The 13,900-nt window shown below is 48.9% G+C and overlaps 1 protein-coding gene across 1 annotated transcript; it reads left to right on the forward strand.

Moving 5' to 3' along the window:
* Positions 1 to 3,139: 3,139 nt before the first annotated feature.
* On the forward strand, positions 3,140 to 10,780 carry LOC119092647 (lipid droplet-associated hydrolase; the record flags this gene model as incomplete). Its single annotated transcript, XM_037215609.1, has 4 exons — positions 3,140 to 3,238; positions 7,603 to 7,722; positions 9,599 to 9,739; positions 10,518 to 10,780. Coding segments are annotated over exons 2-4 (513 nt in total), but the record flags the coding sequence as incomplete, so codon positions are not given.
* Between the last annotated feature and the right edge of the window lie 3,120 nt (positions 10,781 to 13,900).

Here is a 13,900-nt window from a genome sequence, read left to right on the forward strand (position 1 = left end):
TAAGCCAACCATTTCTAATCATGTCGTGTCAGTGAGCCATAGGGCTCAAATTTAAATGATTACGTCGATTTCAAAACTGTTATCAAAACAATTTGGTGGACTCACATTTAACTTGAAGCCGATGTGATAGCAAATGATGATGATATTAATAGTGATGTAAAGGCACCTAGTGTGTCAGCGGTTGCTCATTCTTTGCCTCAGTATCCCCTTTTTGCATTGGGGGCCTCAAGTCAGCATCAGGGGGGGGGGACGCAGGCCCTCTGAAAAAACAACACTTAGTAACACCCCTGCCTGGAACACAACGCAGTTATGAATACAGCATTTCAGTCTACTTTGATCCCACGCGTACACAACGTGTATCTACGTCAACAGAGACTACGGTGATTTTCAGACGGTTACTCAGGTCAGCACAAGAACATATTGATGTCTGCAAGCTTTTGTCGTCATGACAAGTCTTTGGACTTCAGTGAAAATGGCTTATTTTTTTCTAACTCACGCGACAAAAATGCGTGCGACGGCATTGGCGGATATGTTAGGCAAACAGCATGAGACGATTGCTTGCAGCGGCGGTGGAAAGCCGAATACGGGGCCTAGGTGTCATATTATCATTACAGGTAAGATGGAGGTAACGTATAACAAGAGAGGTAAGACCGACTTCATGGACGTCTGCTCATGGGGCTGTGCCCATACCCACGCGCTGCTCATTCCAGGCTAGCTGCACCGCACCCGTTACCTAATCGTTTGCCGTTCCCCAGCACTTTAATTGAAAAACTTCGAAAAGTTTCATAATAAAATCACATCCTTCGCGAAAGATTTGTGCACACAAATTTGCGACTATGAAGTATTGTGGGCAGGAGCAGGGATGTAGCTTCCCATTCCATTGGGGAGGGGGGGGGCTTCAGCACTTTCAATGAAGACTCCAGGACCGCCTCCCCCAACTTTGGGGAGATAGCAGGCCAAATCAGAGGAAATCCTTTTGTTGACGCAGTTTTAGGGACAGGCTGAATCTCCCTTATCCGTCAATGTGTAGTCTCCTCTCCATCTCATATCGCAAAACGACACCCACGAGTACGATTTGCATTCAAATATCTGCGCATGAAAAACCGACGCGAAGGTTTGGTTACGAAGTTTTGCAATTGGTAGGAAGAAATTTGTTCCGACTAAATGCGATGCAAAGTTTGGGTCCTGGCGTGAACCCATTCACTTCAACTGGTTTCAAAGTATACGCGTATGGCTCTGACGAGATGGTTTCGTTCATTTTGAGGATGAACTAAACGGTCAACAAAGCCTCTTGACAACCCCATGCTACAACCCCATGCTACAGCTGACAGCCCATGGGACTGATCGGCTCCAAACCTTTAACAATCGACCCGCCATAGACGATAACCTTTCCATTCCAGAAAATGCTGACCTTATGTAACGTCAAAGGTCAACAGAAACGGCATGAACCACCTGAAATCAATTCGCAAACAGCTGAGTGCTCTGGATCTAAATGGCGTTTGACCATACCCAAGGTCAAACATGTCATGGCAAGGATAGGATATCGATCATGGCGCATCGATTAGTGAGGGTTTCTTGCCCACGGTGCCATAGACTCGGAGCATGGGCTTGTCTACATTAAATTTTTGGTGGTTTTGGGCGTTTTCAGTGGCCTCTGGCCAGACCCAAGGCCACTGTGTTCTGGAAAAGATTGTTTATCGACTACAACACATCAATTAGTAAAGATTTTGTGACAGCGGCTCCAAAGGCTGAGAGCATGGGGCTGTCTGCAACCACACTTTTTTGGCTGTTTTTTTAGGGGTATTTTGGAAACCTTTAATCTAAACCAACGTAGCCATGTTCTGGAAGGGATAGCGTATCGATTATAGCGCATCGATAAGTGGAAGTTACATGCTAATCGGTCACGTAGGCTCGGAGAATGAGGTTGTCTGCTGCCAAGTTTGGTGATTCTGGGCGTTTTTGACAGCCTTTGAGCTGGCTTAAGGTCCCCATGTTCTGGAAAGGATACGTTGTCGACCATAGCGCATCGATCGGTGAAGGTTTCGTGCTCATCAGTTCCATAGGCTCTGAGCATGGATTATCTGGGAGGCCATTTTTTCTGCTTTTGGTATTTTTGGTGACTGCTGATCTGACTTAAGGTGGCATCTTTCCGAAAGAGATAGTTGATCGGCCATGCCGCATCCATTGATAAACGCTTTGTGTCGATCGCTCATATATTCGGTGTATGGGCCTTCTGCAAGCTAATTTCAGACTGTTTCGGCCATTTTGGGAGCTTTGACCTCATATAAGGTCACTATGTCACAGGATAGAATATTGACCATGACGCGATATTGATCGATTGGTGAATGTTTTGTGTGGATGGGTCCCATAGGCTCGGTGTATGGGTTGCCCCATTTCTGCAGCCTTATTTCACAGTTTTGGGCATTTTTGATGTCCTTTGACCTGATCCAAGTTCACCACATTCTGGAAAGGAAAGTTTATCAACCAAGTGATATAGAAAGGTAAGGGTTTGGCGTCGATCTGTGTACAGGCTCGGAGCATCTAGTTTTTAGCACGCACTCGAGTGGGGGGTCAAATTGACCCGCCCCCGAATGTTTTTCCAGAATGGTTTCCGAACGGTGCGGCGTATCCGCGCCAAATATTGCATAGCTGTTCACAATTGAATAGCGGATCGTTTGGTGTATCGTTTAGATGTACCTTGTAAGGTCATCGATCTACCGCAGGTCAAAGTTAATTCATGGTTTCAGCAAAGTCAATTTGTAGGGAATCGTTCAATCTGATGCAACACCGGAGTGTTTGAATTTGACTTTTGACTTTGACCCCCACCCGAGCGAAGGGTATCTAGCCGGCCACCCGGGCGCTTGTCGATAGATTTTATCGGCCGTTTAATCTCTCCTTTCATTTCGGCTAAATTTTCATACGCACTTAAGCAACAGAAAAACGAGATGTGCAAAATTGTTATTTTTCAACACGTCTATGTTTGGAAATGTTTATTTTGGGCTTTTAGAGGTTCAAGGCATCAGTGAAGCGAGACAGTAAAACTGTTGCAAGAAGCCTCACTGAATTTTGCGGCAATGCCAGCGCTTCAGACTCAAACTATGACATGTACAAGGATCCGCTTCAAATATTTGGCCTGTCTGGGGATGGTACGTTGAGATTCCATACCAACCAAGGAGTTGCTTGTGACATTTAAAGCGACGGTCTTTTTCAACCTCAGCAAAATATCTGCATATTCCAGGTTAGTATGTTTTGCTCCGCAGCAACTTGTACGCCATCAGGGAGTTACCGTCTTAGAGCACAAGCAATCGCTGGCTGCCACTTGCCGGTGTCCTGAATGTTATGTTTTGATGTTTTAAATGCCTGGGGGGGGGGGGCAACATGGCGACAGCTGTTAAAGGGAGCACTCCACATTTGTATGGTGTTTTGGATTGAAATAATGATACTGAAGATCATTTGACACAGTTCACAGCCTTGTCCTTTGTAAGGCCTAAGGTCATCTAGTTTCTGAGCTGCACCCCTGCAAAGATATGCAAATTTTTGTGAGGCTAGTTAAGGGTCACCCACGCATCAATGACCTAACATTTTAGTGTGCCCATTTAGGATGGATACCTAATGCCAGTTTACAGCAATTTGAAGTGTACATAGGTAAATGAAAAATTTGGTGAAACCATTAGTGACATCAACAGGGTATGATGATATTGAAGCAAGCATCAGATATGAAGAAGTAAGCTCACTTAAAGCTATTATTATGCTTCTAATTGGAAAAGACTGCTGTAGCAACCATAATTCCTTTTCCAACAAATATCCCTCAGCACATTATTGTTTAATTGATTCACAGTGCATTGCACAATATGAATTGAGGGCCTTTTGATCACCATTATACCAGAAAATCTTGCTCACAAATGCCAGACATTAGCAACTTAACCATTAGGTCTTTCTGACTTACCTGCATTCTCATACATTTATCTTTCGGAGGCCTGCAAACGTTGGTAATGCAAGCAAGTTTGTATAAGACAAGTGGGAGTGACATCTTTGATAAAATAGGAGTTGACTGCAGAAACACTGCTATGGTACACAGTTGCGGTGGGCATATAGTTGCATTGACTAATAAATAAAAAGTTGAAAAACATAAATAGGCAATATAAATATGTGCACACCTGATTGTAGCTGCTGACTTGTGAGAGTCAAGCATCAGCAACAAAACCAAGCTCATAAAAAGAAAGAGGAGTCTGCACAGCAAAGATACAACAGGCCTGTAGAGTGGAAGATGTGAAAGTCATGATATATTCCTGAGCACACCTCTTGGTGCAGCAAGATGACTCCATGAAGTCTCCAGAAGTCTCTGAGTGTCTTCATAATATCACACATTGATTTTTGATGTCATAGCCTGGCAAAAAAGAACAGTGAACAAAAAGGGAGGTAAAGCAAGGAAAGTTAGAACTGAGGGCAAGGGAGGATACAAAGGCATGCTGAAATGCTAAAAAGGCATGCTGAACAGACAATGCTAAAAAGGCATGCTAAAAAGGCAAGGCATGCTAAAAAGGCAAGACATGCCAAAAAGGCATGCTGAAAACAAGGAACCATCCCCACCACACCCCCACTAAAATAACCAGAGTCACATGAGCCCTGGGTTGAGAAATTTTGGATCAGATCTGGTCAGTCACTGTGCATGACAATGCAGATTGAGATGACAGTAACCTGTGATAGGTGTAAGCCTCCACATCCACTGCCCCTGAAGTGTCCCTGCCTGTGATCTATAGCACTTCAACAAATTAGCATATAGCTGAATAATGTTTCAGCAAATTGGCATTGGTAAAGATAAAGTGACACATTGATAAAGAGACCCTGTCAGTAATTGTGCCCAATGGAGAGAATTTGGATGGGCCAAACATACTGTTGAAGTCCATGCATGCATTTTTTAAACTTTTCTGAGCACCCTTATGATCAGGACCAGTTCATCTTCTGGACAGATTTCACCAGCACACTAACACGCGGAAGCCTTTACAAGCTCTTGAAGAGACCCGCGCAGTCTGTTTTTTTAAGACGATGCACACACCCGCACTTCCCAGCTCCGACTTAAAGAGGACATGTGGGGTCCGATCAATCAGGTACCGTATGTGGAAGGCTGCCAAGCGGGAACGGACAAACAGTTGAAGATCCGGATCCGAAAAAATAATCCGTGAACTTAACGTGAAGATGCTGCGCAAGGATGCCGGAGAGGGTGGTCGTGTGTGCATACCCAGCAGATGCATTACCGTGTACCCAACAGACGCGTGTACCCGGCAGACGCATTCCTTGTCACAGCTCTGCAACACCGCCTTCGCCGTGAGCTAAGTAAAATGCGGCTCATTTTCGAAAGTCTTGGCTTCTGTGAAAAACAAAAGTAGCCTTCCACAAGTATTTGAACATTGTCGAAGTATGTTACTCACCCGTTTAGTTTTGACCTTGCATTGCCCGTATCTTTGCGATTGTTTATGTCACTATCTGGAGAAAAAATATTGGGCTATTGTGTCATTCATTGCTATCAATTACTGAGGCGTTCCACTATTTTCTTTATTTCCATGCATCGTCTGCCGGAAATTTCGCCAGTTTGGAGTGAAATTATGAAAAGATGGTGTGCTAGGCTGAAAACTACTGTGATTTTTTTTCTCAAAGGTGTTCACAAAAGATGATGGATGTGTTTGTGTAAATTCGCAAATAAGTTGGGGTTTGAGCAGTGAACGATGGCTTAACTTGCATTCATAACACACTAAAACTGGTTTCTCCCCTGATTTGACCCCCTTGCCCGTCAAAGTTGGCGAGGGCATGAGTCCTCCCCCCCCCCCAATCTATTAGAAAAGTATACCCCCGCAGATATAGCAGCCGTTTTAAAGCCGGGAAAGCTTAGCATTTTTTTTTAGCTTTGCTGTGTGCGAGTTTGTTCATCCTATGTTGAAAGTTTTTGGCCATAACGCACGGGAAAAGTGCCGTGTGGGAGGAGAGGGAAGAACAATCGGATAGTAAAAACTAAGAACGAGTAGATCGTCTTTTTTATGTAAGTGAGTATAAAGTTCCGGCCACTTGTCTGCATCCCAGATACCGTCCACTAGTTCGCATCACAGACAAGAGATGACAGCACCTCCTCGCACAGCACACAGAAAATGACTGCCGTTGCCGAGCGGACGTAGCCAGTCGGCCTAATAGTAAGGGATATGCGATGGGGTGGGGTCTGCCTGGATAAGATAAGCCAAAGCTGAGGTGATACACAGAGCATTGTCGGGATCCGCGAAGGCCCCTGGAGTCCCTAGCCCGTTCCCGAGTCAGACTGCTTCAACGTGTTGATTCCACGCAGCGATTTTCATCTGGGAGCATCGACATGGCGCAGCGCGAGCAATGCTATACGTTATTAGCGTGCGAACCCGTGGCGGAGTGGACTCATGCTCGCGGTGCAAGACATTGGTGCCGGGCACGATCACCGCGGCGAGGCCGCCACGTAGCCTGGCTGTCGAGAAAGGTCTGCTGGCGACTCTCCAAGCGCGATCAACATTGCCCATGCGGCCGCGTCGGAGTTTTGGGAGGCTGACCTGTTGGCAGCTGGCCAAAAGCGGCCCCGCCTGACCCGTGCGGGTGCCGGAGTGCTAGGGTACGGATGTGCCGGAGTACCGGTGTACGGACGTGCCAGAGTGCCGGTGTACGGACGTACTTGAGTTCTGGCGTAGGGACGTGCTGTAGTGCCGGGGTGCAGGCGTGTCGGATCGCTGCGACTTGTACGACTTTTTGTCTATGAAGAAGGTCGTAGGGAGAATTATCCTAAGTGCTGTATTGGTGACATGGCGGCAGGATCATTGAACACGAACAAACTCCGCTTGGCTTGTGCTTTCAAAATAGTACCGTCCATGCAAAACTAGCCATGTAACATTTGTTTACCCCGATAGGCATGGAGCAGCAGGTTGGACTTAAAGGGAGACCAGGGAGAAGCGAAATCCCGAGGGAGCAGTGGGACGAAATGGTGGGGTTTAGATGGGTAAGATCCCGATGTGACCTTGTACTTAAATTATGGCCACTGCACTGGCTACGATGTCTAACTTCAGGTCTGCATCGGTATCTATGAATGGAGATGTGATAATTTGCTTTCTTCCTTGCCTCCTCACGTTTGTGTGGCCCTCGTTTGCCTCATCCGGACCCGCCATTACTCCTTGGCCAGTGCATCCTTGCACCGCAGGCCTCTGTTCTGAAGTGGTTCAACTGCGTGGCGTCTATAAGCCCAAACGCCTAGTGGGGTGTAGCGGTGGACCATATGTGGCAATATATCACGCCCTAGGACAGTGTTACGTAGGGAAACGGTCACGGCTCAGGGGCGATGCGTTAGCCCGTGGACGCGGTGGGGTGGGACGCGGTGGTGCCGGCGAGTCGCACGCCGATCGTGTTGCGGGTGGGCTCGAAAGGAGTATAAGAGGTGCTGCTGGGGCGCGTAGAGTGGGTCTCCCTGTCGGCGTTGTGTGCGGCAGTTTGCCGTTGTGTGTGAGGTGGTCCAGCCGCGATGTGACCCCGAATACATGGGGTCAAAGTATTTTAACCGTGAGGCCGCCCAGTCATGTGACTAAATAAACTGTGCTTTTCCAGGAGAAGCGAGGATGCGGAAAAGTGACTTTGTATACATAAGTGGCGTACCAAATCTCGTCATAACATACGGGCAATGGATCACGGACTGCACAGCGTCAGAAGTGGTCCTGGTCATTCCGGGTAAGCTGTTGACGCGGAAGGATGTTCTTCCAAGAACAACGTGTCTCTGCAACTAATGCAAATACTCCGCCCCCGCGTACGTTGGCTTGGGTGGATGTCGTATTCCAGCTCTTCTGCTTCCTGTTCAGCTGCGCTAAATGCCGCGATCAGTAGCAGTGCACGAAGGGCATTACGAGCTAGCTTGGGTAGATGTCCTATTCCAGCCCTTTTGCTTCCTGTTCAGCTGCGCTAAATGCCGCGCTCAGTAGCAGTGCACGAAGGACATTACGAGCGGTCAAAGCCTTGTTAAAGCAGATTCGATCTGTCCACGGGCAGACGGCGTCGGGGAACTGTGGGATATGACCAGTCTCCAGCCGGTTATAGAGATTATGCCTAAGGCCTCGACATGTCGGCTTCGTACTCAATTGTGAGAGGTTCAAAGTACTCAGATAGTACCCTTCTGATGTAATGTATTTGAACTACCCTGCTCCTGAAAGAAGTTCATCGCTATGAATGTTGTTGAATGCTTAGATAACAGTGGCTTGGTTGAAGTCCTTCCTTTTGCTACCGGCCAGGCGGCGGACTGAGCGTCGTGAAACGCTTGCTCCACCAAAAATGTTGTTTCATCGTACTGTTTTGCGAGCAGAAACTTATAAAAGCAGCCTTTTAACCCCAAATTGCGGGCATATGTGATCTTTACTTCTTTCTCTGCGTCTTCATCGCCATGCTGTGGAGAAAAATGATGCCATAACGAAAGCAGTGCGACGCGGGAGTGATCCTTTCAATGAATCTGGTACTTCCATAGTGGGTCCTGGGTCTTAGCTGGTTTCTGTCGGGGGGGGGGGGGGGGGGCAGTCCGTATAACATTAACTAACCGTAAATTGTCTACGTAGTTTTAGCGCCCCGGGCCGGGCCCACGTAGTCCGTCACACTGTTGACGGGCTATGAGTTTACAACGCAACCAGTGACGGTACCGCCATGCGGGAAGTGATACGGATTCAGCAGAAAGTGATGTGGATTTTTAAAGTTTGCTGAAGTAACCGCAAGGCATCTACACGCGAGTCTTGACCATTTCCGATTTTCTTCCAACCTTCCCATACTACCCAAATTTAGCATCTTATTTGGCTCAGTCGTGATGTGTAAAATTTGGTCATAACTTTGAAAAAGCACAAAAACAAAAACAAAACCTGTGCCATTTGGCCAGGACAGCGCTTCATTGAACTGAGCTTGCGGTGTCGTGAGCCAACCGAGAAGGCTCAGTATTGATCAAACCATTGCAATGCCTGTCAGCTATCGAGAACCGGAGAATGCCACCGTTTTACCGACGGTGTCGAATACCATTGTCCGCTGTGGCTTAAACGGACTGAAGTTGGGCAATGCGAACTGTACAGACGGAATATCCCAATTGCCAGGCGTTGGGCACATGCCATTTTTTGTTCTCGTCGCTTTGGTTATGGCCGCCAAAAGCGCAAATATCCCTGATCGATCCATTGTTTAGACTGAAATGTTCATTCGTTCAGCCAACAATCTTCAAGCATCGTGCGCGCGTATCATTTTGCGAACGCAATATAAAGCAGTGGCAATGGTCTCTCATGAAAGACGGCCCAATGCATTGGAAAGACCTATTTGTTTTTGGGTCCAGGGGTGGCTGGTACCATTTGGTTGAAATTTGGCTTGTTTTACATGCCGATAACACTGCGGCCTGCTGTGAACTTGCTCGGCCTACGCCGTACAAAGTGCCCCGCTGGTTATTTATTCAGTGTTGCTCTTGTTTTCCTCTCACCCCTTGGTTGAAGACGAGCAGTTTTGCAGTAAATCGCCCATTTGAATCGTAGTAGCTTTTTGCTGGACTGAAAGATATTCCTCCAAATGAGGAGGAACGGTCTTCGATTCGCAGGAAATCCTGGGCTTATCGAATACTACGACAAATTCATGGCAACCCTGTATCAAGAGCTGGGCGGAGACATTCCTGTGTGGGGCATTAGCCATGGCGGCCACAGCCTGCCGGACCGTGTGGACACCCTGCCAGACCTGAATGGTAAGTACACAAGCCTCTGGGTGAGACATTCTGACCGCTCAGAGGCTCTCGGCCTCACTGAATGGCCGAAAGTGCGCAAGCCTCTGGGTGAGACATTCTGACCGTTCAGAGGCTCTCAGCCTCACTGAATGGTAAGTGCGCAAGCCTCTGGGTGAGACATTCTGACCGTTCAGAGGCTCTCGGCCTCACTGAGTGGTAAGTGCACAAGCCTCTGGGTGAGATATTCTGACCGTTCAGAGGCTCTCGGCCTTACTGAGAGGGGCACGGTGCCGTGCATGCACTGCGGACGCTGCGCAGTGGAGCTAGGCTCTCCGTCACGAGGCACGCCTGGAGCCTGTTGCGATGATGGCATGACTGATAACAGTAACTACCTTGGCAACCGTGATAGGCAGCGGCCATGTCTCCCAGCATTACTCTCTTAGCTGTGCTGGGCAGTTACTCTGTTGAAAGGACGATGTTCGGAGAACAGCGTGATGGCGTGATGTTTTATTTCCATCGATCCCCTCCCCTCCGGGCTTGCGCCGGCGCGCGGCCGGGCCCCTGGTGCCGAGGACACGGAGGGCCTGACAGAGATCCGGCCGGCTCGGCGTGGAGCGAGGCCACGGCCGGGCCCCTGGTGCCGAGGACACGGAGGGCCTGACAGAGATCCGGCCGGCTCGGCGTGGAGCGAGGCCACGGCCCGCTCAGATCACCGCCGCAAGTTCGTGATGAACGGCGCGCCCGGTTCACGACCGACTCGGCAGCACCTCACCGGGCGTGGGTGGCCGCTGTTTTGCAGGGAACCCCTCGCTGTACGACCTGGAGGGGCAGACGGAGCAGAAACTGCAGTTCGTCCGGACGCACGTGCCAGCCGGCTCGCGGCTGCACCTGGTGGGCCACTCGATCGGCAGCCAGATCACGCTGGAGGTGCAGCGCCGCCTGCCGGCCGGCCGCATCACGTCCTCCTTCCACCTGTTCGGCACCGTGCAGCGCATGCGGCAGTCACCGGCCGGGCGCCGGCTGTGGCTTCTGTCGCAGTACCTGCGCGGCCTGCTGCTGCTGCTGGCCGCCCTGGTGACGCTGCTGCCCCGCCGCTGGCAGCGCGCGCTGCTGTGGCTTGGGCTGCCGGCCGACGCGCCGGCCGACGCGCGCGACGTGACGCTGTCGCTGCTGCGGCCGGCCGCGCTGTCGCGCGTCGTCGCCATGGGGCACGACGAGCTGCTGCGCGTGGACCGCCTGGACGTCGAGCTGGTGCGCGCGGCCGCCGCCACGGCCCGCTTCCTGTTCTCGCCGACGGACCCGTGGGTGCCGCCGGAGAACGTGGCGCGGATGCGCCGCGCCGTGCCCGAGCTGGACGTGGTCACGTGTCCCCACGACTTCCCGCACGCCTTTGTACTGCACTCGGACGCCGTCCTCAGCTGCAGCCGGCGTGTTGCCGACTGGGTCCGAATGTTCGCAGTGCACGCGAGATGAATCGGCTAAATTATACGGCCAGTAGGAATATAAGTGCTAAACGGCACAGGCAGGGTTATTACCAGGTGCACCTTTGCACTGCAATGCTCGTTATCGAGTTGTGTTTACCAGGTTGTGTTTATCAGGTTGTGTTTAGGATATTGTGCGTGGTTTGTTTCGCTTTAGAGTAATCCATGTGCGTGGTAATCGGAGACTGCTGCGATCCATCACTCAGAAAATGCGAAGCGAGCACGAGATATGATGAAGTAAGATTGCTTGTTAGTATTGGCATGCTTTTAAAGGGAGTGTTCCACATTTGTGTAGGGTTTTGAACTGAAATAGCCATCTTGACCATCATCCGGTGTAGTTCACAGCCATGTCCTTCGTGAGATCCAGAGTTCTATAGTTTCTGAGCTACACGCCCGCGAAGATGTCCAGACTTAGTGCAGACCAAGGTCACCCAGGCATTCATGACGTTCTAATAACGTCATTCAAATCCTGCCATTACGTTGGCCATGCGGTGCTCAATGCCAAGAAAAGTATCATTGTCGAGTCTATCATATATGGCGTTCATGAGCACGATTTCCATACATAACGCTGTCAAATGACTCAACCAATGTTGTGCAAGGTACGATGTCGCAATTAAACCGCATTGAGGAGCATGTTTGCTAAATAGAGAAACTGTGGTGTACAGTCACCTTTCCACTTTAAGGTATACCAATAGTTATAAGTGAGCTTATTTCATTATACCTGATGCTTATGGAAAAGGCAGTAGTAAAAGCCTCATTCCTGGAGCGAAAGCCATGAGAACCGGGATATAAATATGTCGATATTTATTTCGGCAACATGCCTTCATCGAAACGAATAGTAGAGGAGACAGACAGACAGCCTTTATCATATGTGTCTACTGTATTGTCTATATGCTTGATGTTCCCCGCAAATGCACTTAACAACTTTCGTGATATCTAATGCTTGGCTTCATTATCTTCAAATAGGGAACATTTCCTTTACGTGGAGAAGACCGTCCTAGACAATAAATTTATCTGTTCAATGAATGTGCTCCTCAATACGCAATTATTTATTTACGTCATGGAACGTTTGCATGACGTCCGGGTGCTGCCAAATTGGCCGCGCGAAATCGCCGCACTAGTACTTGTAGTGCTTCGAACTCGCCGAAAGATGGCAGTGCTGTGCTGGAAGTGTTCGCTGAGCCAAATATCGTTGTGTGCGCGTGTTTTGCTTGTTGTTGGGGTGTTCTTACATACTTGGCCCTGAATTTAAGAAATTAACTTGTCTTCACATGCCCAGTTATAACATTTTAAAGTTATTCCGTTACGGGTCTTATTTCCGTGGTAACCAGCAATTCTTGTATTATGTAGCGCAAAATGTGACTCGTGATTGAAGCTTGCACAGCTCGTTCAACATTGATTGGGAAGCAGTTAACGTCCACTATATTTGGAAATTGTGCTCACGAACGCCAGAACCGAACGGCTCGATGATAATACTTTTCCTGGTCTTGAAAGCCGTATGGTCAGTGGTGTGGCAGGATTTGAATGACGTTGCTTCTGCATCATGTGTGCCTGAATGGTCTTGAAATAGTTTGTACATCTTCACGGGCGTATAGGTCATAAACTACAGGGTTTTAGATCTTATGAAGGACAAGGCTGTGCACTGCACGAAATGATCTTCACAATGGTTATTTCAGTTTAGAACTCCATACAAATATGGATTAATCCCGTAAAGGAAAAACGTGCAATATTGGCGATATTGCAATAAGGTAAACTGGGGCTTGTGGATCTCGATGGTCTGGGCGATACGGCGAACCTTGTCTTCTGAGGCTATGTTCGTCTCAGAAGGTTTGAATGGCTGCAGAGGACGAATGAGGTGACATTATGGGCTGTGGGCGATCGCGGACTGGGGCAACTGTATCGTTACCGTGTTCATTGCGACACAACTGATGTAGCCATGTTATGCGTTTGCAACGACGTGGTGTCGCCAGCCCCGGCTGATCTGGTGTGAGGGTGAGGAAGACATGCAGTATTAACACGGAGGTGGGAAAGGACCCGATCGACTGGTGGAAGTCATCCGTTGCTCAGCACTCACCGACCCTGGCGGCTTATGCGATATGCGTCTTTTGTAAAGCCATGTCTGACTTACAGGCCCGGGAGAGTGCGTGGCTTGCCAGTTCGCCGGGTGGCAGACCGGCTAGCTCGCGTCCCAAAACCGCCCTTATGCGGTCTGGGTTTCACGGTCTGTTGGAAAACGGTCATAGTATGGGACCTGTACATGACGGTGGTATTGTGAAATTGCATCGTAACGCAAAAGTTTTTTAGTTACGTATAATTTCTAGAAAGAAACGGCAAGGTGAGGTCTTTGCAGCAAGCTCTGTTTCGTAAAGATCCTGACATGTCGTTTCCCAAGCCAAAGACATCTCCGCAAAATCCTCGGTCGGATTACATATCCAATTTTGGCTCAACCAGCGACTACTGCCATAGCGTTTTGATCCCCACACAGAAAATAATACACTGCTGTTTAATATGAACACTGGCTGGCCGACAGCAGCGTCGAGACAGCTCCACTACGTTTGTGAACACGAGTGTAAGAAAGTGTTAAATCGCTGGTTTTTGGTAAACAACGGGATTTGTTGCGATGTGATATCTTATACAGCATAGGAAAACGGGTTCAATATTTTCTGAAGCAAAATATTTGAGTTGGCTGTCTTCTCCGCAA

This window comes from Pollicipes pollicipes, unplaced genomic scaffold, assembly GCF_011947565.3.
Source record: "Pollicipes pollicipes isolate AB1234 unplaced genomic scaffold, Ppol_2.1 Scaffold_3447;HRSCAF=4054_pilon_pilon_pilon, whole genome shotgun sequence".
NCBI lineage: Eukaryota > Metazoa > Arthropoda > Thecostraca > Pollicipedomorpha > Pollicipedidae > Pollicipes > Pollicipes pollicipes.